Here is a 27393-nt window from a genome sequence, read left to right on the forward strand (position 1 = left end):
CACACTTAACTTTTGAACCTTTTACAGACTTTTTTTGTAGTGATCGAAAGCAGAAAATGAGTGTCATTTTACACCAATAGAGAAGGCAAGACACTGAGCAACTTTTCTGAATTCATCAGGTACAGACAGAGGATATTTCTGTCTGCATGACTGAGCCTGTCACTCAGAAAAAAAAGATTTCTGCTGATTGAAATGCTGTAATCATCTCCAGTATCACAGCTTGAGAGAATTATTACAGAATCAAGCCGCCTGATGTCATGCTTTCAAACATCTCTCTTTGTTCACTTTATACTTGAGCACACACACAACATTGGACTGAACTTGTCTGAATAACATTTTAACTGTGAATATATAATAATGATGCTTTGCTTGAGGGGAAAAAATCAGTCCAAAATATGAAGATGAGAAACGATAATCACTCTGATGTCTATATGCACCTTTATTCATATTCGTGCTGAGTTATTTTTGCCTGATTTATCTGCCAGGGTGCCTGCATGTTGCACACCTTCCTCCTCATACATCCTGCTCTCACTTGGCAGGCCAAATATTTGGCTGCAAAGCACAAAAACAGAGGTTAAGCTCCAGGTGTTTCAGTGAAATGATGATGCTTGTGGGGGGAAAATGGGGGGATTTTAGCTAAATTCTCCTATTTAAACTTGATCAGCCTGATGACTAGTGAGACAGAACTGTCAGGGTCTAAGGTAGGGCAACTTTTGAAGAACACATATAACAGAAAATGACAGGACTCTTTTTTTCATTGAATATTCCACATGTGAAAAGATTGAACTGTTAAAAATGGTTGCTGTTAATACAGAAACATTGTAAAAACATACAATATTACAAGAAATTGATAAAACTAAACATGTATGATTCCATGCAACACCACTGTTTTACATACATAATATACAAAATGTCTTTTTAAACACCTAACAACCATTTACTTTCATCTTGTTTATCTTGTGGACTTTCAACAGTGAGCAAATACACATTTGGTACCCAAGCACCATATGCAACACAGTGTATGCTCATAATTAGAGCCCATACTATATTTTAACTGAACATTTTTACTTGGTATAGAATTAAAAAAAGATACCATTTGCATTATCTGCAGTCAAACTGTTTTTAAAAGATGGATGTACTTTCTAGCTCTAAAAAGTGAACTCAGTACAGAAGTACTTTAAATCTGCACTCTTGAAGCTGAAAATGCTCAGTTTCAAACTTCACAACAGGACCAACTATTAAGATATGGTGGGTGTGTCCATCTTTTATATACAGTCTTTGATTAAAGTGTGTTACTAGATTGACAAACTTAGTACTTTTTAAAAATCTGATAAGACCCCTTCATTTTTAGCTTTTCAACATAACTAACATACTTTGCGTTTAGAGAATATTTACTGATATACTGATATCAGATATATTGATATTTACTGATATACTGGTATCTGCAGTACCAATATCAGTAAATAAGATAAGATAACCTTTATTATTCCCATACGTGGGAAATTTGTTTTGCCCTAATAGCTATTAGGGCAAATCATTTGCTTGTTTTGTTTATTCCAGAGAATCGTTAGGTAAATTAGAACAGCACACCACATCACCAAACTTATCTCTATTTTTGCAGGGTACCTAAACTGCTCATCTTGATTTGAACTATCAGTTTTGGTTATGTTAATACTGTGAAGGCTGAATGCTTACCATGTACTTCCCCTGGTTATTAGCTCACAACTGAGGATCCTGTGTGTAATGTATGAATGCCCTACCTTGATCAGTCAGGCTGTGAACTCAGTGGAATGTGTCTTGTCTTGTGTTGTACAATACTGAATGTTAGCCCCGGTTACGAGATGAGACACACACACACACACACACACACCTGCAGAGACAAGTCTGCTGTATGTCTGCAGTGAGCAGGTCACTGGAGCTCTGCAGCAGTATTCAATGGAATGGAAAATGGCTGGGGGGCGGACTGCCACTATGAAAGCTACTGCTTTATGTGCATTACACAAAGTAAGTATGCACATAAAAATTCAGCAAAGTATCTTTTGCATGAAAACATGTCAGCCAACAGATATATGGTAATACGATGTGCATGTTTGGATGCCTGCAAAAACAAAATGAGGTAAAACTCATAAACTGACCGCATTTCTCTGCATCGAGCTTGATCATTAACTTATATAAACACTGACTAGCCAGAAGTAAATACATCACACATTCATTAAAACTTGAGCATATGGTAAGGTGAAGGCCTTCAAAGCAGGGACACCTGGGGCATTTCACAACAGTCACATTACCTTTGTCCTCTTAATCCACCTCTGTCTGTCCTCCCTCTGCTGTAATCGTCTTATTTGACTCCTCTCCCCCAGTGGGCCTGCCCTTTGAAATGCACCTCCTTGGTCTAATTTAATATGCATGGCACAGTTGGGGGCACGAGGACAGCAATTTGTTGGAAAGTCTATTCCTCCTCAGGATGCTATGAAGAGGAAACATTCAGCAGATCACTCGATTTCATGGGCCGTGGAAGAACAAGACAACAATGTCTGGGAAAGGAGAGGGTGGGGGAAACGAGGTATTAAAAGAAGGAGATATTGTGAACGGTAATGCAAATACCAAAGCGAGTCTAGAGAAACACTGACATGGAAAAGTAACTACTGATGAAACACAGAGAAAAGGGCTATAACAGAGGTATAAAAAGAGAATGACCAATTGAGTAAGGTAATTTCTAACATATGGCGTGTCAGGTAATACTCCCGCTATGGCAGAATGCTTCCACATTTTCCTCTCAATGGGAGACAGAAATGAAGTGATGGAGAAAACATGAACCCGTACAGTAAAAGGAGAAACAGACAGGGAATAGCATCTGGAGAACGAGAGAAAGAGATGAGACGGAGAGAAAGGACAAAAAAACAAAACAAAAACTAAGATACAGGGATGAGTCACTATGTGGGAGAGGAGATAAAGGGTTTATAAAAAGAAAACTGCTGTCATCACCCTTTGATGAGTTGACATCAAAGCAAAGGTCAAAGCATGATCAAAAGTCAAAACCCTTAAAAACCAGGGAAAGATCTGATAAGGCACACATTCACACGTTCTCCCTTTTTTTCTCTCCCCCTCACATACACAATCATAGAAAAAGACAATCAGATTATCTTATTTTACCTTTCCTGGTCAGCACAGCTGGAGCTCTGCTACCCTCAAGGCACTCATTTCCCAGTTCTCAGGTGAGGTCAGCCTACCCTGGAGGGGGCAGTATTGTTTCAGAGAGGGTGTTTGCCTAGGCATGTCCACCTTTACCTGTTGAGAGCTCCCTTCATCTCAACTAACGCCTGAGGGTGGGTGCAGCCAGATAAGCATTAGAAGGAGAAAGAGAAATATCTGCGTGTGCCCATGCAAGTTATTTTAATCCCTCTGTTAGTCTTTTTTTCATACTTTTTGCTGTGGTGGCCCGTCATACCAAATATTTGTAGAGATATCTAACAGTTGAAAGATTTAAGCAAAAAAAAAAAAAATACTGTTATCTCATTTTGCTTACTTGGTGCCTTTCACAACACTCAGAAAGTTTCCACTATGAGCGGCTGCATTTGATGGAGGAAAAATTTCAGAATTCTGAAATTTCACAATTTCAGAATTTATACACTACACAAATAGTGCACATCTAAAAATGAATGTGTCCCACACATAAAAATAGCTCTTTGCATTTAGCTTTTCATTGAACCTAGGAGTAATGGTTTAAATAAAAAGTACCACAGATATATAATGAATTCACAATGAATTGTGAAGTAAAAAAATGTCATATAGGTTTTTACAAGTCAACAAGTGCAAAAAAATAACTTAAAAGCCTCTGGAATTAAATAATGGCACCAGTACTGAAAAGATGCACTTGCCCTTTGGGATTTTTTAGGGATTTTTCATCAGGGGCTGTCTCTCCCGTCTCTAAGTGTAACCACTCACAAAACAGCAGTCCGGGGATGACGCCACACATATGGCTCCTCATTTTCATCAATGTCGAAAATCCCCCTGGACAGAACGTGAAAAGTGGACATGTCCGGGGAAAAGAGGACGGTTGGTCACCCTATTGTCTGTATCTGTAAAATGGTTTATATGTCGCTTAATGGTAACAGCAGAACTCAAGCTCCAAAAGTGTAGCACAAAATACCGAATTAATTCAGAATATTAGGTTTTTGTTTTAGTCTAGCTGTTCCCCCTCAGTTTGTATTTAATTAGCAAGGTTAAGCTAAGCTAGGCCAGACCTTCCCAAAGTGTGTGGCCCGCCCACGGGGGGGGGGGGGGGGGGGGGGGGGGGGGGGGGGCGTGGTATGAAAAGGGAAAAAACCAAAAAAAAACAAGGCTTGTTGGATGCTGCTAGCACGGGCGCCTACACACAAACGCAAAGCAGGAGATGAAGTATAGCTGAATATGTTTCCAAACCAAAGCCAAATACTACAAAATATGGTGAAGCATAATTTCCCCTTTCGTTTCACATGCACAAGTGCCAAGGTAGGTCTCCCCTGCAGAATTGGCATTTTTTGAAAAATGTATTGATAGCAATGTCGAATATACACAGGAAAAAAAACAACTACACGTAAAATAATCACACGGCGACACCTCTGCCTTTGTAAATAGAGGGACAGTAACTAGGTGTGTATATGTAAGCGTGTAAAACCTCCAGATAGAGACAAACAGACGAACATTTTTCTTGGAAAACAAAGGGAGGCCTAGCAAAAATAGTTTGGGAACCACTGAGCTAGGCTAAGTTTAGCTAACTGGCTTCTGGCTGTAGGCTTATATTTACAGCCTTGGCATTGTCAGTCTTGGCATTGTCAGTCTTTTCAGTCTTTCTTATTGGCTAGAATATGGCATAAATAAATATATTTGGCTAAGTATGTTGAATAATGTTGAATGTTGATCTACTGACAATATCTCAAAGATTAGAGAAAGAACCATTTTGAATTACAGTCAGTGGCTGCTTTGTTTGGTGCACCTTGTTGGGACCGGGCTGGACTGCTTTATTTCTGCATGGCAGAGATTCAACAAGTTGCTGGAAACATTCCTCTGAGATTTTGGTCCATACTGGCATAACAGCATCACACTTTGTGACATGGTGCATTATCCTGCAGAAAGCAGCCATCAGAAGATGGGTACACTGTACTCATTAAGGGATGGACATGGTCAGGAACAATACTCAGGTAGACTGTGGCATTTAATGATGCTCAGATAGCACTAAGGGGCCCAAAGTGTGCCAAGAAATTATTCCCCACACCATTACACCACCACAAGCAGCCTGAATCGTTGATTCAAGACAGGATGGATCCATGCTTTCATGTTGTTTTACTGGTGCTACCATCCAAATTTTGCAGCAGAAATCACAGGAAATCACCAAGCCAGGATGTCTTTTCAGATCATTCTCTGTAAAATTGTAGATAATCAAATTTCTGAAACACTCAAAGTCACTTAAATTACCTTTTGTCCCCATTAGATATATGCTTTAACAAGGTGTTGAACTAGTGTACCTAAGAAAGTCCAATGAATGTAATGCCTTGTAAATGCTTTTCTTTGTTTTTTCTAATCAAATGCATTATAAGCCATCAGTTAATGAGTTTCAAGTGGGCGTTTGCTGCGAGACACATCCTCCCACCTCTCTGTATATCTCTATACTGAAGAATAGTGAGTTCCTTACTTTGCACTCTGTATTGATTATTGCAATTACACACTATTACGGTTCTATTATCTGCCCCAACTGTCTTTAATTACACTAGAGACCAACAAGAAGAGTGAAGGCGGGAAGAGAGAGCGAGACCGTGAATGTGAGGGAGACACTTTCCAGATAGACGGATGAAGCGAGACACTGCAGCGAACTAATTAAAACAGAAACTTTTTGTTTCAGCAAGTTGACAGGGAATGAATCTGGCAGGGAATTAATCTGTCTGCAGGGAACACAGTGACGAGTTACACACACACACGCGTGAACTGATGCACGTAAGGAGGAGGAGTGCAGAGTGCCGTTGCCATAGTTACAGACTATAGCGCCACATCATGCGGCAGAGTTAATGCAGAGGTGTGTGCTTCATTTAAGCTTTCATTATATCACCACCCTGACCTATTCAAACATCCTCTACACAAGTACACACAGAGAAAGGTTGCACAGATAAATCCAAAGCCTTCCTGCTGAAACACTGCGTCTCTGCCAAATTCTTACAGTTGCCAATCTGCAGCTCTTACCCTTGAGGTGAAGCATCATTCATGCTTATGAAGTGGCAGATTACATACTAAAAGAAAATATTTGGCAAGCAAAGATAGGCACTTCAAGTCAAAGCCCACGAAAAGAAAAAGGGCTTCTTCGATTGGTTATGAATGGAGATTCCTTAAATAATTTATAGGTAAGAAAAGGTGGTTTCAATCATATGTACTCTCTCACAGTCTGTTTCTAAAACCTAAAGAGAATTATGGATTTGATCAACTGGTCTCTGAATGCTATTGACACCCTTTTCTCAACGAGAAGTCTGAGCTCGGGAGAGCCCGAGTGCCCTGGAGGGACTTTCCCTGCCGTATACACGATGGACGGGTGGAAGAAATGGCGGGTCATGTGCCTGGCGAGACTGTCGATCGAGGACGATGAAGATATCTACCTATTCGGAACCATGATAACAAGGTTCTTGCTGATCGGAGCTGGCTTGGCCCTGGCTTATCGGAGAATTAAGACAGCGGAACCGGCTGTTCAAACTAGAGATGGCACGATACCACTTTTTTATGTCCGATACCGATACCGATATCATAAATTTGGATATCTGCCGATACCGATATGAATCCGATATAGTGTGTTTTTTAATCAACAAAACGTTTTTTTAATATCTTGCTGCTTTTTGTATAAGTTTATACTCAAGTTTAAATAAATAACAACACTAAAGCTATTCTGTTATACCTGTATGTAAAAAATACACTGCGTCCAAAATATGTCATAGTTCAGCAACACTGATCAATCTAATAAAGTTAAACCTGCTCCATCCTCCCTATTCTGGTATAAAGAGTACTTAGAAGAAATTTTAAGCAACCTAAATAATAGGGTTGCAAACTCCCAGCAAAAAAAAAAAAAAATAGGGAACCACCCTCCACCTCATGATGCTTAATCGATGTAATCAAATTTAATTTGATGCAGGGGGAAAATGCACAAAAATAAATTATTTTTCAAGAATAATTAAATAGATTCAACATCTTTCTTCAACAGAATTGCAGACTGCACAGATGGTATCTTCCCAAAGGAAAAAGTACTATAGCTTACTAGGGTATATTAGACTTAACAGTTACTATATACAGTAATGGACTTCTATATATTTTACACAAGATTAAAACTTTGGGTGTAAGAGTCAGATAATTATTTATTAAAAACTAGACATTTTAAATGAGAATAAGAAAGAAAAGTATGTCTTTGTGCCCCCTTTTCCCTGTTCATGCCCTATCGGCCCCCCTGGCTAAACTTTGCTAGATCCGCCCCTGCACAATTACCAGCTGGTGTAGAAAGTAATATTAAATAAATTCTAACAACAGCTTATCAAGCTTAAACGTGCTGCTGTTGTTCAGCCGCTGGTTTCCTCTTTCTGGTGAGAAGTGGGCCAAAAACTAAGAAGAGAGACGGACTCGCGACAGAAAAGCCGATCAGCTGATCATTAAGCAGTTTCACGCTTGAAGCAGCAGGAGAGAGAGAGAGAGAAAGAGAGAGGCAGTCGCTCCAGGTATGGTTGTTAAGCTTAACGTGGGAATGCTTTACAGACATTCAGAGATGAACTTACACACTTGCTTTACTTCTCTCTGGGAAAACGTCCTCATAGATGAAATGCTGGTTTGCTAGCAAGGCTACAAATACACACAGCCGCTCTATCACGTGATGCACACTGCTGCTACGTGCTACGGTTATGAGCCGAGTTATGCCGCGTAGCAAGTTTTGTGAGGTGCTTTTTGGATATTTAATGGATCGGATTACATTTTTTATTTCTCGCCGATATCCGATCCAGTAATTTGGGTCAGTATCGGACCGATACCGATACGTAATATCGGATCGGTCCATCTCTAGTTCAAACCCCCCAAGGCTGCCCGCTGGGATTGAAACGATGGGACGAGGCGTGACTTCTCAGAAAGGGCTTATTGAAAGCAGAATGGTTAAGACCTTGGAGACGCTTACAGCTGCCGTGAATACTCGGAATAACACCTCTGAACGTATATTGGGATACATCAAGGAGAGGCCTGCTCAAAATAACACCTTTGAGCGAAAGTTGGATTACATCGTAGAACAGCTCACTGCAGCCGTGAGGTCTCAGAATCGCCTATCTGAGCAAAAGAATGACAACACCAGCAAGTTTGATACCATCATGGGGAAGCTCGCGGTTCTCCAATGGGAGATTGAGAGACCAGTGTCGGAGTGTTAAAGAAGAGCTTTGAAATTCTCATGAGTTGTTGCAAAAGAAAAATTACCATCATAATCTGGCTACTCCTTTGGCGCCAGCTGTGGGCTCAAGGCTGGAGCTGAACAAAAACTCCCTGATAACGACTGTGTTGAGTCTGTTCCTTCCCATTCCATGCAAGGCCACCTGGGTTGGCTGGAAGACTGTTTACTTAGCCTGGCAGGGCGAAAGACACTGTCTCAGCTGAACTATGGACACGCACACACATACATATGCTGATACTGATAAGCACTCACTGACGCATCACCCTCCCTACCCCGGATCCAACGCCACCTCCAACGCTTACCTCCCCTCTGATGTGGACATCGGGTCAGCTGGAGGCGCAGTCGAAAGATTGCAGCAGTCCCAGATCAGATGTACACACTGGAACACTTTCCCATGTTGCTTGTCTGTGTTTATTATGCTATGGTGTGTTGATATCTGTGCATTCCTGTATGATCCTTTTGTGTTACACATTTCGATGTTTCTTTTTCCTCGCTACCTAGCCTGACCTGTCTCCCCAATGTGATGTTTGTGTATTGTATGTACGGTCGGCAAGGTCTGTCATCTTGGTTGTGGGCAAAAGACCTGCAACTGGCAAATAAAGGCTATCTCATCTCATCATCTCATGTTCGAGGATCAGCAAGTCCATTTATAAGGTACTTCCAGGAAACACAGTCAAAACAGCAAATTCAGCACTAATCCAAAACTACAGGGACCTGTCCATCCTCACAGACCTTCCCCGAAGCAATCACTCTTTTCCTTTTTAAGGAACTGTCAACAAGGATCTACACAAAAATAATGGCTAATGTAAACATACAATTGGCAGCACCTCTATATCAGGTGTAACACAATTAGTACTTATGTTGGGAGAAAGTCCAGTAGAAAAAAAAAGAAACAAAGAAAACCAACAGCTGGTTTTGTGCTGAAAACCAAGAAAGATAGAGAATAATATTTTATTGTTGTATACACTGAATATACACCCCCTCATTTAAAAGAGATGAATTCAGTGAAAGGAGTAGGTGTGTTCCTGCTCCTTCATCACTGAACAGTGAACACTGCGAAGGTGCGTTAGTAACGGCTGCACTTGTTGTGTTTTCAGAGTATTTTTCAAGTCCATTCTAAGCCTCATAATCTGCCCTATATTTGTTTCACAAGACATTTCACAAGGAAAACCCTCAGTAAGCTGTAGCTACTGCCCTGTATCTTGTAGCAAATCTCTGTCACTATAAAGCTGGGGTATTAGCTTTGGAAATACTGTAGCAGCTCATAAGCCTCAGTGTTTGTTGTGTCCACTTGATCAGAAGGCCTGGTGTCTGTATATGACTGCAGGGCCCAGACAAGAAGTCAAAACTGGTGTACTATGGGACTATGGAAGAGTTAAGCTCTAAATCTGTATTTGACTTAGAACAACAGCAATATATTTGAACAGAATACCACCGACTGGGCCCACCGATGCAATTTTGATTGCCTTTTTAAAAATTCAAAAAAACCTCCCTTCAATTCCGAGGCGAGAATGACAGGAAAGTTCAGCCGGAGCTTTAGCCTGTGTTGGCACAGTGAAATGGAGTGTGGAAATAGCTCCGGCAACGTGAGTGGATCATTATATTTAACTGAAGCTGACTGCTGAACCTGACTGAATACATGAGCTGTCAAAAGACCATCACTTTACAGCACAAACATTTCTGAGATTTTTTTTTTTTTAATCTTCCCAAGAGTAAAAAATTAGTAGTAAAAACATAACTTTGGATTTGGATACTTAGATTTTTCTTATTTACATGTAAATCAGCTTTTACATTTTTAATAGAAATATTCAAAGTCTTTATGCAATTAAGCAATCCGCTTACTGTACCCATAATAAAGTAAACATATCATTTAATGTTTTTTCTTTGCTTTACTGGGTACAGAATTTCCATCCTGAATAGACTTACACATAAAATGAATCTAAAGATACTGCAGATTATCATCATTTATAGTACATTTATACACTGTATATAGAATTTATATTTGTAACAGCACTCATATAGTATATCAAAGCCCAGCATGGCAGCTTCAAAGGTCTTGAGCCAACCCTGATGTTTTAGGGTTTCTTGAACAATAGTTCTCCAGGCTTTCTGAAGGTCTTTCAAAGTTTTTCCTTGGGCATTGCCTGCCTTTTCATTCATTTTCTGTCCCATCCACACATCTGACCATTTTCAGAAACTTTTTTTGTTTGTTAAGCTACTTAATACTGATCCAGAAATCAAGTCAACCATAAAAAGAGGCATCTAACTGAACAGATGAACCAGTGTTACTAGCAGCCTATTGCAAAAACCTGTATATAGATAAATCTATGAGTAAAGCAAAAGATAACAGACTCTGACAGACACAAGATAGTATTTTTGGAACAAGGTGATACTCAAAGAGCTACTGGCCAAAGACTTGGCATATCTCAGCATAGTGTGCTGTGTGTCCTTAAAAACAGCATATGTACAGATTCAGAAAGTTGAGGGAAAATGAAAATTGATGGAATAATAAACAAAGAAAAGTATCATCAGAGTTTGATACATTAAGCAAAAGCTTCATTTTTCAGCATGACACTGATCTCAAGAACATTGACAATGCAATAAAAGCATACCTGGATAGAAAAAACACACAGTGGAACACTATCAGTGATGAATTGACCTCCCGAGAGCCAGGACCACAACTTCATTGAAGCAGTGTGGGATCATCTTGACAGGAAATGGAACAAAAGGCAGCCAACATCCGAAGAGCAAGAAGCCTGGAGAACGATTCCTGAAGACTACTGAAAGAAAATACAAAAAAACTGAAGACTGTGAGAAAGTGCAGGTTGTGTTGAAGAATAAAGGCGCTCATATGAAATATCATTAGAATTAAAAACTTTGTTTTTGACTTATATCATTTACTTGCACGTATGTTTTCCTACCGAAATATAAAGAAATGACAGTGGTCGAGGCTTTTGCATAGAACCATATTTCTTTTTATTAAACCTCCATAAAGTGTTATTTCTATCAAACTTGTTCAGGCAAAACACAACTTTCCAAGACTATAATGCAGTTTTAGTATGTCAGTCCCTCTGATGCCATGCTGCTTCCAATTTCCATTATTTCTCACAACATTCTTTCTGGAATTAAAATATAGATTAACTCTCTCTCCATTCATCGCTCGAGTCTTACAAATATCATAAAAAATTAATTCATAACATTGCCTATTTCAGCTTTGTGAAAATTGATAACGTGCTTCTGCATATCTATCGCCATAACCGCTCTCTCTTTCCTCCAGGCATAAATCTCAGATGCAGGTCTTTGTGTCTACCACAAAACGCGGTCACTTTTTCTGTGTACCAAGAAGTGTTTGTGTCTTGAGGAGTTCTAAAAGCATCAAAATGAAAGCGTGTGACATGTTTATCTTCCAGCAGCTGGTGAAGTGAAAGAAGACAAGTGCTTGAGGCAAGCAGTACCAGGCACATGCTACCCAATGAACCACCTCTAAAAGGAGACAGTGCATCCTTTTTAAGCTTTCTCTGGTAATACAATGTTATTTAAGGATTGCTTTGTATAGAATCATCACAGCTAAATAAACTGTATAGCACATTAAAAGGCATGTTTGGAGTAGATTTACCTTGCTGTCAGAAAAAAAGGGAAAAAAATATGTAAGGCATTCTGTCTAATGCTGTGAACAGGTAGGCACCAAACAAAGGCATACATCAAGACTGGAAGTAGCTTCCCACTCGCTCATTCTCACCTCATTTCAAACTTCACTTTAATGAGCTGCACGAGGTTCTGCATACCTTACATATCATGCACAAAGTCGAGTCTAATGTAATGTTAATGCACAGGAAGACAACATGTTAGGCCACGATTAGCTATAGTGAGGTGTCGACTGCAGAGTAAGTAGGTTAGACCTCCTGGGGCCCTAAAGACACAGTCTGGCTTCAAACTTCCAAAAGAATTATGACAGAGTTGCAACATCTGCTGCCTGAGAGGAAGACAGACAGTGATGGATAGCCAGGTGTTCTGTGTGTATGTGTGTGTGAGCGAACACACACTGCCCACACGCTGCACACATATGTATAACCCAGGAGACCAAACCTGCCTACAGTGTGTGCAAATCCACATTTACCTACAAGAAGACTGGCTGAGGGACCAGTTAAATAAGCAATGCACACATCTGTGACGAATGGCAATTTCTATTTAATACGACTCACTAATAGACACTGTGCCAAACCCACAAACATGTTGCCGCATGCAAGGCTGCGTGCAACACACAGACACTGTGAAAATATAGTAGCATGTTTATGATGGTGGACTGCTTAATATCTATCAACAACTTCCATATGAATGCATTTTCAGCCGGATAAATAATCCCATCAGAAGAGATAAAGATTAATGATATATTTATCATCCAATGACAAGAGCTCCACGCTACACAAAGATCAGTATCGAGATGCCAAATTGTACTTGATGAGATTACAGAACACTAGGAAATAAAATGTTACTATTACACTGTCAAAAATATTAATATCATATCAAGAAATGGCATTTATAGCATAGTTTGTGTATATATAAACTTTCAAAGATGAGCAAATATCTCTGTTGTGGATATATAAATGTTCACACGAGAAGACAAAAAGAACTGCTTCTTATCCAGACATCATATTTATCATGCATGAAAAACACGCTTTCCAATCCGTGAGTCTGAAGAATAATGTGTCATCAACAGTAGTAATAATAATGTCACCATGTTTATAGTAATCTGTGTCATCGCTCATGATAAACAACATATTGAGTATAAATCAATGAAGTATATCTAAATATCTAAACAGGCAGCAGCATGATTGACAGGCTAATCTAACTCAAAGTGTTTGGCTTCGACATATCCCGTCTGTGTACTGAAAAAAGCAACAAGCGTGGTTTTTACAGTGTCAGAATACAAGCTTGTATTTTAAGTTATGTACTTTCACATATTCTTCAACCTTTTCTTCTCATTTTTTAATCTAATGCTTACAAAATCTTACTCTTACAAAGATGGATTACTTCATTTAGGTGCCAGAAATCAAAATCCATTTAAAGCTATCCCTCCATGTTTGCATTTCCTTCCTCTTCCACTCCTGGTTTGGGGCTGGGTGAAGGAGATAGGCTGGGTGCTGCAGGTGTCCTGCGCCCAGTGGGGATTGGGGGCAGGATGGGCTTAACGTTGGACCCTGGGCGTCGATCAGAACATGGGGACACAGCTGCAGCTAGTTGAGCTGCTCCTGGATGAGGGTCATTAGGTGTTTGGCTGGATGGAACGTGGTCTGAAATCAATAATCAATCAACAAGTTCAGCAAGCCAACTTTATTATTTTATCATTAGATTTTCTGTTTTTCCCACAGACAGTAAACAAACCTGTTATAACTTGTCACAATTATTTCCAGCTCTATTTTTGTCTCTTTAAGCTTGCTTTCTTTTGATTGGCTTCCCCTCACCTAGCTTTCAAAACTCTTTATTCAAAACGTTAGCTACATTTAATATGAACATCTAATGAAAAAGCACATTTATGACAAAAAGCACATAAGGAAGCTTTTAATCTCTATAATGAATGATTTTACCCAAAACCATTCATTATAGAGATTAATACAGCAAAATACTAAAAGATTATATTTTATTTAAAATGTTCCTTCAGAATAATTTTCATATTAAACCACCACTTCCTTGACTTCTATAAATATAAAAAATAATTTCTTTCCATATAGAACATAAATAGATACAGACATATAAACACATCAGATAAAAAAATTACTTAGTAACCTTGAAGTGTTTCCGAAGCATGTCCCATGACTGAGACATGTAGCGGTTCTGCTAAGCCAGAGAAGGCGCCGGCTGAACTGGGCACTGACAAAGCTGAGCTGGCACGAGAATCATCCGAGCTGTTTGTCAAATGCAAAAAGGGGCAAGAAGGGAAGACAAAAACACAGAGACAGACAAGCAGTGGAAAGGAAGTTCACATAGTGGCAGGTGTAATGGGGGCAACAACACAAACATATGGTTGTTACACAGATAATAAAACAAAAAGTGAAATGACACAAATGAAACGGGTAGAAGAGCTTCAAAAGGAAAGCCAGGCAGAATGTGATGCAAACCACTGCTGCAGAGACTGACAGTATTCATCAGTAATATCAATAATGCAAAAATAAGTACTCGGGTACAGATTTTCCATTTACCTAGAAGCTATACAATGTGTATGTATACAAATGCATACGCAAGACTACACAGTCACTACAAAATAACAACATGGGAAATAAGCACACACAGGTAAAGACACATCCCTATTAAGAGCAGTGCCAACAAGGAGACAGATGTCTGGAATCCTGCATAGAATTACTGAGCGAGTGAGTAATGCCTACTGTACACTCTGGAGGCATGTATTACTCACACCGTGATGACAGAACTTGCAGATTTTCAACAAGTCTGATGAAACCTGCCTTCTGAAGACGAGGGCCCGAAGGGAACAAATTAATTTTGACAGCACAGGTTTCTATGCATGTATCTTAAATGACATCTTTTTTTTTGGACGAACTAAATTGATAGCTCCCATTTGCGTGCACATCACACATATTATGGGGTACCTGATTAAATACTTATTTGCGCAGTACACAGGTTTATTGAGTGTAAGTGTACACACAGGGGAGTTAAATAGCAGCAGAGGCAATAAAATCTGAATTTATGAGTGGGTGTATTTGTGTGTGTGTGTCTATGCGTGTGTGGGATGTGTGTTCAGATTTTTACCAGCATGGCTTAAACCTGTAAACTGAGCTGGATAAAAAAACAAAAACACAAGTAATGTCGTAAAAACAGGCTTTGGGAGTCAAGACTACCGCCGCTAAGGCCGTTTCCTGCTCCTTAATCTTTAGCTCACGGTTGTTTTTAATAAAACTGTAAGACTTCCTCTGGCTTCTCTCACGTCAAAATAAATCAATAAGCCATTTTTATGAATTTACCGATCATGCGCCGAGTGAAATCATATCTAACTTTGATCACTGTATCTGTTATTTTCATACAGTAACATCTGGCCTCACTTGTACTTACCCACTGTCCTCATGAAAAAGGTTACCAGAATCATCATTATGCACAGATGACGCCGCTGGTTGAGCAGAACTGAGGAAAACAAAAAGTAAGTAATGATTCAGTGTTTTTCTTCGCCACCATAAGTTCACACACATTACCTTGCTAAATAGTCCGCATGAATAAAATATGCAGCCAATCATTCATATCTGGCAACAGGTGTACTTTAGGACAAGTGAAGTGAGTGGAGTGCACCTCTAACAAGAACCCATCACGTTAACAAACGGTTAGATTCAAATTATTTGGGCACCTGCCACTTCACCCTCAATGTCAAACAATGACTCAAAACAAACCATCAAAGCACAGTTGGGACAAGTGGTCCAATTAAACCAATTTGGCCCAGCTCAAAGTGCCCACTTGATATTAAGTAATGGAGTGCAGTGGAGTGCATGCTGCTTGTTTGTACCTTTTGAAGAGCTGGCTGTAAACCCCTGGACTCTTCCCCACTATAGCCTCCCTCACCAGCTGCTCACGCCTCCTGATGGAAACTAGCTCCTGGAGAACGGAGATGCAAAGAGGGCACAGAAAAGTTGGTGGGTGGAGCGATTAAAAAGAAGAGCAGGAGGGGAGAAAAAAACATGTAAGAAACAAATATAATATTCACAAATTAGAATAATTTACTTCTAGACTTCATTATCAATACATTTATCATTAGACATCCTGTAACTCACAGTGGAGCTCTTCTGAGGGTGGAGCTCTTCTTGGATCTTGGTAAAATATGATCTGTAGGAGATATCAGAGGGGTCCAAAGCTTTGGCTGAGTGTGATGTGAGTGTCGATCCTGACATTGACACAGGCGACAGTGGCTTCTCTTCTGGATTATGACCTACAAGGAACAGATACTGTCTATATCTGAAGTTTTAAACAGCATGAAACAGAGCTTCCAGACATTATCTAAACCATCTCAGCCCTGCCTCTCTAAATTTGTCTCCAAACTACTCAACCTGAGCTGTCTCTCTGATATACTCATTTCCTGTCCATGTTGTAATTTATAACCCCATTTGTATTTTAGGGGACACTCCATGATTTAGCAATTATACTTTATAAACCTGAGGGAAAGTATGACAATAACAACTGAAATTAATAGCGCTGTGTGAGACCCCTCACATCTTTTAAATTCCTTATTCCTCTGATTTCTAACACAGGTTAATTTCTGGTTAATTGCTTCAGGATTATTATTTTCAGACTTTAAAAAAACTTCTTCTCAACCAATGATATTATTATCCTGCAGTTTTTCAGTAATACTTCCTGTCCAATGAAAATGAACTTAATTAACACATGCCAAACTGGTTGAGTGCTCCTTTAAATAATAAAAAAAACAAGCAAACAAACCAAAACCAAGACACAAATTAATTAACTGAACTTTACCTTTGTGTTGCTTTACAAAACTGGTGTTGTGACACTTTGGACCTGCTAATGATGATGTTAATAAACAAACACATAGACACCTGTGGAGGTGTTGTCAGGGGATGCTCTGTTGTTGTTCTCTCCCTCCTCCTGCTCTTCTAGCAACAGGTACTCCTTCACTGCCTGCCTCAGTGTCTTGTAGGCATCCTCCCAGTCATCTACTCACACACACACACAGGCACACAGATACACACACACACAAAGAAATCTGGTGCTCAACAGAGCCAACGTATCTCCCCATCAAACAGTAATAGATCAAAAGATAAGGGGACGACGACCTTAGTGTAATGAGGCGCAGGCTGGCAGTGAATAAAAGTGATGAGTGCCCGCACTCTCTGTATGTTCATCTCATTAAGAACACCCCTAACATGTCTGAATGCTTTCATGAGGGAATGATAAACACAGCTATTCTGTGGCTACGTGCCTTTAATACATGTGGTAATTGGATTGAAAGTGTAGTTTATGGATTTTAGTGGAGTGTGCTAATCCATCTAATGCTATATCAATGATAGCTGGACTGCAGTAAGCCTGGGCATTTTCAATCTTTGTGAGACACTATAATGATGAACAGAGCAATCACACCAAAGGCTATTGGTGGTGCATTGTCACAGTGTAAAGTTTTTTGTGGTATCAGAGAAGAATGATTGCTGCTTTGCTGTAACTAATGGGGATCATAACAAACTAAACTCAACTTCAAATTTTCTGTATTGAAAGGGGCTGAAAATGTAGAAACATCTAAATATTTCCTCTGGGAATCAGTTAACTGGAATCATAGCTTCAAATTGATACCCATTGAAAATTAATTGTGAATATTTGGAACACTTTGTACTGTAACAGCTAATTATTATAATACATCTGATTAACCACTGGATAATATTAAAACCCCCATAAAGCAATAAAAAAACATAGTACCACAGGGAATAACATTATCGAAGAATCCTGGACGTTGCCTGTTGGTGTTGGCGTAGAGCTCTATACGTGACACGGCTGCATCCATTTGTGCCTGGGTGTAGAGTCCACGGGCTTTAAGGTGGCCTATGTACTTTTCAGCCTGGGTGGGGATGAGCAGGATGTATTGAGGCTCAAAGTAGGTCTTTTTTAGACTGAAAACACCCTGAAAGAAAAGACAAAATGCCTGCAGATATCCTGCTTTTAACACTCTTATACATGAGCTTTCCTTTCACATACCTCCAGCTCCATATGCACGCAACAGGCCAATCCTTCTCTAGCCACATCCTCTACAGCGTCTCTGGTAAGTCCGTAACTATGCCCCCCATACTGGATGGTCTGGATAAACTTACCCTGAAAGAACATTTCCCAGTGCAAGAGAAGAGAATGAGAGAACATTTTATTGCCTCTCTATTCATCACGTTATTGCAACAGTTATGAGCTCCTAAAATGGGACACATTTGACATACATGCACAATCCCAGCATGTTCTGTCAGGGTTAACAACCTGTAGCCATTATTCCACCTGTGAACTGAACCTGACCTGACCTGGCAGGGAAAAATAAATAAATCTTTTTGTTACTTTTCACACATGAAACTGATAAACAAATTGTTCCGGCTCTAATATAAATTATATATGAGGTTACTTATTTCTATGTTTTAACTCATTTTATGACGCTTATGTTGACTAATTAAATGCATGACATTTAAAGTCACATTCACTGACTTTTTAAAATCTGCAATAAAAGCAGCAAACTGTCAAATAAACAACCACATGTGCAGCTATTAGCAGTAAACAGAATGGACTCAAAAGTTAATGTCCTCTTTACCTTTCAGCGCTGCATAGAGTATGAAATACATATATTATACCTACATTAAGCAACAACACTGTTATATAACTTATATAAGATGTACAGCACTTCTTCCAAATCAAGTCTCACTTGTCCCCTTTCCTAAATAAAGCATCTCAATACAGTAATTAAAAATATGATTACCCAAATGTGATAAATGTAAACTTGTGGACGGTACTCTTGGCCATCTTTTTTGGTCCTGTTCTACGCTTGCAGCCTTTTGGACTAGTATTTTTAGTTTCTATAGCATTGTTTATGATAGGCAACTGTATCCTGACTGTCTTATGGTGATCCTGGGCTGCTCCAGCGACTCCTTGGCACTTCCCTTTGCTGTTCAACAGGCCCTCATGTTTGGTATGGTGATTGCCAAACGTCTGATTCTGGGGGAGTGGAAATCTGCCTCCCCTCCCTGCTTCAAGAGGTGGCTCGAGGAGATGGTCTCCTGTTTATACCTGGAAGAAATTCGGTTCTCTACATCTGATTCCATGGAGAAGTTCAGGAAGATATGGGGGCCCTTTATAGACCACATTAAGAAGGACAGTTCACGCCCTGGGTCCTGACCACGTTGTTTTAACTGCTTTCATTCTGAGCTGTTGCCCATAACTGTTATTGCATAATTGTTATCGGCTCCTCCTAGCGATCTTGTGAATTTGATTTTGTGGATTGGACTCACTGGATTGTGAGTTGTTTGACATGTATACCAGTTGCTTTTTTTCCCTCTCTCTGCTGTCTTAATAAGTGCTGGCCGTGTAAAATTTTGAAACTTGCATAAATAAATACATTAAAAAAAAAAAAAGATTACTGGGGTCAATTTTGTAAGAAGGTATGACAGTAAAGCTGCAAGAAAGCACATTTGAGGACTGAAGAGAGAACTAACACAAGAGAAGTAAGAGTAAAAAAATTAAAAGAAGACAAAAACAAGCAAGAAAAGGAGGGCCAGACTTCAATAAACCACATAGCTGGCAAAAGAAGACTGGTGGGAGGAGAAGAATGGACAAATCATATAGAGGGAGGAACAGACTGAAAAGTTAACCTCTGTTCAAGAAGACAAAAGGCATCAATATCAGCATCAAAGCGCTTCCTGTGTAAATCACTACCTCACCCAGACCTCTATAAATAATCCCCCACCTCTCTTGCATAACAGGCAGCTTGACAAGAAAGACAGATGGAAAAGAAATGTGTCCCAAAACCCCAAGGACTCCACTTTTCTCTGGCTAAGAGAACTATAACTTGTGTATTTAATGAGAGCCATTTGTGGATCCCTCCTGAGGGTGTTTTAAAGTTTTGACCAGTGTCTACTCATTGATAGCTTTCCTTTGATTAGCTTTCACATTTTTGTGAGCCTAAGTTGAGTTATAGGAGATGCTGTAATAGTACATTCTGAAATAAAATTTAATTAACATGTCTATTATACGTTTTCAAAAATGTTCCATTCAACCAACATTTCCACTAAATTATTTTACACAAAAATGTCAGCCAGTTAAACTAAAATCATTCAGCCAAATCAAACTAATTAACACAACTTACTCAACTCATTAAAGCCAATGAAAGAAGTCAATTTGAATGTGACTTCAGCACTAAAGTCCAAGAAGATTTAATTATGCTGTGGGTATGATTTAAAACACTAACCACATAAAACTATTCCGAGTACACTCGAAATAGCTCAAAATAACTTCAAGTTAACTCACCGTGTGAATCATACTCTGAAACGCCTCCTCACTGACAAAATGGTAATCAAGTCCATTCTCTTCTCCGAAGTACGGCCCCCTTGTGGTGTGAGAGATTCTGCAGTGACAGATACAATTAGAGAAACAGTTGCATAGTTAAGTCAGCTAGTAAGAGGAAAATGAGCTGCGACAAAACCTCTGGCTTTTCAGTCTGTCTCAGACTGTCAAAGTGACTAAAAGTGAGAGCCAGAAATATGTCTTCTGCATGTGTGCTGTATGTTGAAACTTCAGTCACTTCAATATATCAGTGTAAAAAATGTTCTGAAGTTCAGCCAAAGCTACCCATAGCAGTCTGTATTTGACAGTTGACTCTCGATAATATACGAATAAAATATTTTGGTAGATCATATAAAGTTAAAGGACCCACTGTGTCGTCAGATGTTTAATTCGTAGTATTTTTGCAATTTCAAATGCATTACAAAACAAGCACTACTAATGGGCACTAGCTCTGAGAGCTCAGCATATGAATTATTACTATGTGTGCAGACGTTTTAAGACTGACCCATAAGCAAAGTATTCGTTGAACTCTTGACACAGTCTGTGAGTCAGCTCTCTCTTCCCACAGCCTCGAGGACCTGTGAGCACCAGCATGGGGTAGGGAGAGTCTGCACTGGGAAGTGTACTGCTTGGAGACAGACATACACACACGAAGCATTCAGGGTTTTTACTTTAATTTTACACGCCCGCTCTTAGCTTCAAAACCAGTTATCTCCCCGTTCCAAAAATGAGCACTGCTTAAGTATAAAAAGCCACAAAGCAAGAGTCACTCCTACAGTCAATATAAACGCGAGCCTCGTGGGCAGTATGGATGTGCTCCTTCTGGTAAGCACAGAGGAGAATGGCAAATTGACTGTAGCTGCAGCTTTTATTTGCTGATGATCGATTTTTTTTTTAAAGTGCTGATACTTGAATTTTTTTTTCTTTTAGAGTGTAGATAAACAGGAGCACTGCGGATAAATTGCTGCTCAAGCAAACAACTTTCTTGATATTTTATTTTACAAGATATGTATTGATTGTGGCTAATCATAATCTCTGGATTGTTCTGAAACCTTTGCTGGTAGTGCACTTCCTAAATGCTACAGGCTCTTGCTTGTATGCCAGTATTAATTGTTAATTAATAAACTTATTAATGTTACACGAACTGGTGACCATGTAGTGCTGAGGATATTAAATAAATGTCAATGTGAACCTTTCATAAAGGACCTGGGGCTGCATCAGCTGATACACTAGGTGGGTTATGTGATCCCTGGCTGCCACCACATCCATAGGAGGGTCATACATGTTTACTGACGACACCTGGGAATTAGAATTAACAATCACAGAAGCAGTTCACACAGACTTTAAAACATTAGGTGAATACATTAGGTTTGTATTATTCATTGCGGCAAAAAAAAGCTTCTGATAGATTAAACATGTATTTACAGTTTAGTGAACCAAACAGTATTATCTGTTTTGTCTGTTCACACCTTTTGTTCAACAGTGACTGCCTCTCGGTCCAGAACAGTCAGATGCTGAAGGAGGAAGATGACTGCCAGCTTGTAATCAGGTTGCTCCTACCAATTACATTCACACAAGCACATACAGTCAGCAAAATTGCCTGGCAAAACAGCTTTAGAAAAACAGGAAAGAAGACCTCTGTCATTAACAGCACATTTAAACACATTTAATAGATTATCTCATAGTTAAAATCCTGTTGTAAGTAAAGGGCATAGTTACCTGCACAGGGTTTTCCACCAAACTGAGGTCCCTCAACAGTAAAAGGTCGTGAATATGCTTGCACTCTTGAATTTCACTAACCTGTGAAAAGTTTACTCAGACAGTTCATACAGTCTATTAGTTTCCTTTTGAAATGCCTTTTTAGCCATGAAGTTAAATTCTTGATCCTATCTATGATTAAGGTATTTTCCAATTTTGTTATATCTTATTAAAATCTGTAATGATGGCTTAAAGTACTGAAATGTATTCTGGAAACAGCATTAAACAGCCTACCAATCACACATCTTATCAGACAATGAGTCTGTGACACTTCATCTTAGAATTGAATCTAAAAAGTCTATTTGATTTTGAATATGAAGCTCAAGAATTAGTAACTGCCTATGAGCATGTGGTACTAATGCTGATATATGCACATCACACGTTTAATTCTGAAGACTCTCTCAGATCAATACCAGGTTTTTCTCCAGGTTGAGGGAGCCTAGCAGATGGAGGTTCTCGAGGCCTGAAAGACTGGTGATGCGATTCTGAGATAAATCGAGAACCTGCAGGCTCTTCAGGTGCTCTAACCCTTCAATTTTCTCCAGATGGTTCCCCCTCTGCTCATAGAAAGGAAAAGAAAAAAAACATGATAGCATGAAGTTCATTCATATGCCTCTGTCCAAGTGTTCTTATTCAAATAAACTCAGTGACTGTCTCCAATAAATATTAAGGAGAGGTCATGGTTGTTCTGAAGGGTGCGTGAACTTTCTTTCCCATCAGCGCAGAGCTGAGTGGCAGGCCTGCCTCTTCTGACAGGTGAGGACTGACAGCCAAACAGCTGGCCTGGCGATAGCCCAGCACACCAGCTAACTGAAGAACAAGACCTGGGCACACCTCCCTTGTCTGGGTCCCCAGTCTGATTCTCACTCCATTCCACTGACAAAAGTTGTTATCTAGCCGTCTGGCCACACCTCTGCCTACTCTTGCCAAGCATGTTGCCTGGCAGAGGGCTGCTGTCAGCAGGGGTGGGTGACTGTGCTGCTCCCTTGAAGCTCTGGGTCACTGCTGTGATGGGCTGCGTAACAGGCTGGCTGACAATGCCATGCTGTTTTGGGAGGCAGCATGTGAGGAAGAGGGGTCAGTAAAGGGATGAGATGGATGCTGGATGGGCAGGGTCTGCTTGAGTGTGTGTGTCTGCTGAAACTGGTCCAGCCTCACTCTAAACACCAGCAGCTGGTCCCAAAGCAAATCTACAGAGAGGGGCAGGCGCAGCCAGGCCGATGGGCTGCTGACAATGAGGAAACACTGATAAAGGACACGTGGGCACACATGCAAGCAGAAAAAGAGGCAGAGAGTGAGAGAGGGAGAAAGGGCCTGCTGTTGGACCATATGGTGATTCTCGAACAAGAGGCCAAGGTTTTACTGAATATAAAAGCGAGGCCAAAAACAGAGACATAAAGAGAACACATAGGGAGAGCGAAAAGAGGAAAAAAGAAACAGGTGAAACGGAGCATACATGTGTAAAATATACACTAGCAACAATGTGTGCACGACAGCAGGTAATCTCATGCATGTAAACAGTACATGTAAGTACTGCCAAAAGAGCAAAGGAAAACACAAGAGTTCAGTTTAAAATGCATATTTATAAAATATCTACATATGAAGTTCCACCTTTTATATATAGAGAAGAACCTACAAGGCAGAGGTGTGTGAGAGGCAAACCACCCAGGCCACTGATCCTCGAGATCTTGTTATGTGCCAGGCTGAGATGGGTGAGCCTGCAACATTGCTCAAGACCACTGATCTCACTAAAGCTGTTGTCTGAGTAGAGGCATGTTAAGAATAATACACAACAGGAAAAATATGTAGTTCACAAATCTTTTTTTTATATACATCACAGAGCATGTGTCTGAGAGAGAATGTTTTGCAGTGAGGATACAGTCTAGAACCAGTTTAGTTAGCGATGCATAGGCTGACAAATCCCTCATTTTAGTCATACGGTTGTGGGAGAAGTTCACCTCCTAAAAATAGCAGCATACTGTTAATAAAAGTCAAAAAAGTTTCAGGACATCTTAGTGGAGAAATCCTTCCACTAAATCCACAGAGTATGGAAAATAATTTACTAAAGTTCACTGTCATTCAAGGGCAGTAAATGCCTTGTAAGCATATTCTAACCGACTACAGATGGGCTATGGAAATCCAGCCCTATCTTGAGGGAATAGTGCTTGAGAGTGAAGCCCAAGCCACCACTCAAATGTTGTCTTATCCTGTCAGCTCAAGGACCACCCGTGTTACCTTTAGGTTCTTGGGTGGCTGGAATTCAAAGAAGTTTGAGATTTCATTATAAGAAGCGTCCAGCACGACAAGGTAGGGCATGTGGCTCACGCAGGATAAATCTAGGAGTTGGTGAAAGTTATGAAAATTGATAAAAAACAACAAAGACAGCAAATATTTACATGCAGATAAATGTGCTTTAATCACATCATGGTATGGCATTTTATGAATGATGTCACTGTGTAACAGGAAGATAATATTGGCATAAGAAAAAAAGTCACCTTGAATTTTGTTGTGTGGCAGTTCCAGCTTTTGAAGATGGACATAACTGCACAGCACAGATATGTCGCTGAGACTGTGACTCTAGAGCAAAGAATACAAAATTAATTTAACCTAATTTTGGCTTGAAATTAAACTATGCTGCTTAATTTAAGGGAAAATTAAGGGGATGCTTGATCATTAAAGTATGCAAAGTATCACAAAGTCAGTTAAAGTTCAGTGTTTACAGTTAGGAAGCACAAACCATTGTAAATCTATTTCAGCTGCTTTGGTGCAAATGAAATTGACCACAGGTGCACTGGAGAGGCAACAACAAGGCAATCCCCAAAAAGGGAATGATTTTGCAGATGGTGGCCACAGACCATTGCTCCATCTTTATTCTTCCTGAATGATTTGTCTCTAGTTTTGCTGTTTGCCAGTGTCCTTGTCATGAGTGTTAGGATAAGACATCTGCAGTGCATTCATATTTCAAAGCTCCTCCAGGATGGAGGAAAAGATTTGCTGTGTCTCCCAGCACTTAAAGGTGTAGAAGAGAAACCCGGAGACTGGCCACTACCCAAGGAGAGCTGGACAGGGCAAAAGGAGGGCATAAACATAATATGGAGCACTGTAACAAAAAAAATAATTTCCCCCTGGGATCAATAAAGTATTCTGATTCTGATTAAACACAGCAAGAGGACCAGTTTTTGCTTCTTTGTGCAAGAAAGAAAAGAAGGTTCACTGCCAGATCCTTACAAAATTACTTCCAGCGGGCTACTCATGTGCATGTTTCTGACCAACCTGTTAGACATCACATGAGGTTCCGGCATCCTTTAGAGGGACCCATGCTTTCAGTCCACCGCCATGCAGCTCAACTGGACTTTGCCAGACAACACTGGCAGGTCCGCCACTGGCGCCTTGTTCTCCTCACAGATGAGAGCAGGTTCACACTGGGCATGTAACAGTCTAGTTGTCGCCTCTCCAGTGCACTTGTTGTCCCATTCATTTGCACCAACAGAGATGAAACTGATTCACAATGGTTTATAATTCCTAGCTGGACAGATTCATATCCCTTAAGTTTAACTAACTTGTGCTATATTGTCATGATCAAGTGTGCACTTATTTTTTAACTGTCAGCAAAAGATCATGACTCAGTGTCAAACCATTACTAAAGCCTCGGTCTTCATTAAACAGCCAGTAACATGGATGAATGAATTAAGATGTGTATCTCACGGGCAGAGAAAGGATGTAGAATGAGTGCTGGAGCCCAGTGCCAAAGCGTCCGAGTTGAAATATACTATTTGAAATCATCTCAGCTGTTAAAACACCATCCTTCTGTAAATAAGATAAATAAGTAAGTAAGGTTTAATTAAAATAGTGAACCCAGCAGGTACAGAATTACAAAGTGCCATAAAAGTAAAGATAACATCATGCATTTGACAAGAGGCTACCGAAAACAGGACCAAGTCCTGAGAGCTTAAAAGCAAAAGCGCACATATTCATGCAGCACACACACACACACACACACACACACACAAATAGACTCTGCTTAGCTCCGTTGTTGATGCAGCTACCACAAATTCAAGCATTCAACTATTTGACCTTGCTGTGCTGTTTTATTTTCCCAGACCTCTTGTACAAGGACATCTGCTTTACCTGTTGCACAGTGACAGAAACACGAGGATTTATTCAACCTGCGCAATGAACTTACCGTTTCTGCTTCGGCGCAATGACACACGCTCAGCCACATTTTTGTTATGAAAACCATAAAATTGCAATAATTGAATATAATAAGTTTCACACTATATGTTGCTTTAAAAAAAAGTTTTTACTAGTTGACCTAGCCTCCTAGCCTTACCTCCATCCCTCCGTTTTCCTTCAGCTCAGTGCAGGTGGGGGTCTCTGCTGAAGCAGCGTCATTGAGGGACCCTGGGGGGCAGGAGCTTAGCGACGCGGAAGGAAACTGTTCGCCGGTTTTTCCATTCATTATTTCATTAAAAGAAAAAACTCGACGACAGACTAACTTGTTAGCAGTCCAAGGGAAGACGTTTACAGTTTAAAAAAACTCTAGCTAGCTAGCTTTTCACATGAAAGGTCCACTGGCGTTGCTAGGCAACGCTGACAAGTTTGAAGTGAATGGCATTATGGGTCCTGTAGTTTCAACCGAGCGTTAACGTCTGCTCGTTGATACTTTTTGCGTACAAGAGAAAAAAAACAGCCTAATTTAAAGATCAAACAACCCTCCCCCCCTCAAAAAATATGAAGCTTAACAATAAAAAAAACCAAACAAACACATGTAGCAAAAAATGTGCCTCTTTGACTATTATGGTGTGTCAAGTGTGCAGCATGGATGTTAAATATAAGGCCAGAGTGCCCGCCAAAGACTGAATTCAGAGAAAATGGCCTGGGTTTTTTTTTTTTTTTTCAATGGCTTTTTTTTTTGGTAAAGTTAAAATCTTTTTTTACTGTTTAAACCCAAAGAGTCATGCTGATAGATTTCTGTCATCTGCTACTACTTATCACAAATATGACAAATAAAGAATCTTGAATCATATAGAAAAACTCAAGACAAGCTGTGCTTAAAGCCATGTCACACAACACATCACACCTGTCAGCTTAAGTAAATCCTCGTGTGTGTGTTGGATCCGTCTAGCTTGTGTGATACATGGCAGAAACATCCTCACTGCTTCAAAACAGTGACAGGC

The 27393-nt window shown here is 39.9% G+C and overlaps 2 protein-coding genes across 5 annotated transcripts in view; both read right to left on the reverse strand.

The window, feature by feature from the left end:
• Positions 1-3553, reverse strand: part of col7a1l (collagen type VII alpha 1-like) — an 84329-nt gene extending 80776 nt beyond the window's left edge. Inside the window, exon 1 of the mRNA XM_085138398.1 lies at positions 438-3553. The gene's annotated coding sequence lies outside the window, so the exon portion shown is untranslated. The remainder of the gene's footprint in view (positions 1-437) is intronic.
• A 4252-nt stretch (positions 3554-7805) lies between these two features.
• Positions 7806-26968, reverse strand: lrguk (leucine-rich repeats and guanylate kinase domain containing). Of its 4 annotated transcripts, none has more exons than XM_085138406.1 (21): positions 26547-26966; positions 26291-26344; positions 25922-26023; positions 24712-24793; positions 24452-24552; positions 24096-24177; positions 23853-23977; positions 22630-22773; positions 22178-22258; positions 21928-22014; positions 21651-21757; positions 20964-21086; positions 20423-20519; positions 18125-18238; positions 17849-18050; positions 16978-17094; positions 16201-16355; positions 15936-16024; positions 15494-15562; positions 14216-14334; positions 7806-13722 (listed from the first exon to the last, which is right to left on the reverse strand). In XM_085138406.1, the coding sequence occupies exons 1-21, from the start codon at positions 26673-26675 to the stop codon at positions 13499-13501; spliced, it is 2403 nt and encodes an 800-aa protein (XP_084994532.1). In that variant the 5' UTR covers positions 26676-26966; the 3' UTR covers positions 7806-13498. The 4 variants fall into 4 exon arrangements, with proteins under 4 accessions (XP_084994532.1, XP_084994533.1, XP_084994534.1 ...); XM_085138407.1 differs by having other exon boundaries at positions 20964-21083; positions 26547-26957; XM_085138408.1 differs by lacking the exon at positions 26291-26344 and having other exon boundaries at positions 26547-26963.
• Between the last annotated feature and the right edge of the window lie 425 nt (positions 26969-27393).

Source organism: Neolamprologus multifasciatus, chromosome 17 (assembly GCF_963576455.1).
Source record: "Neolamprologus multifasciatus chromosome 17, fNeoMul1.2, whole genome shotgun sequence".
Taxonomy (NCBI): domain Eukaryota; kingdom Metazoa; phylum Chordata; class Actinopteri; order Cichliformes; family Cichlidae; genus Neolamprologus; species Neolamprologus multifasciatus.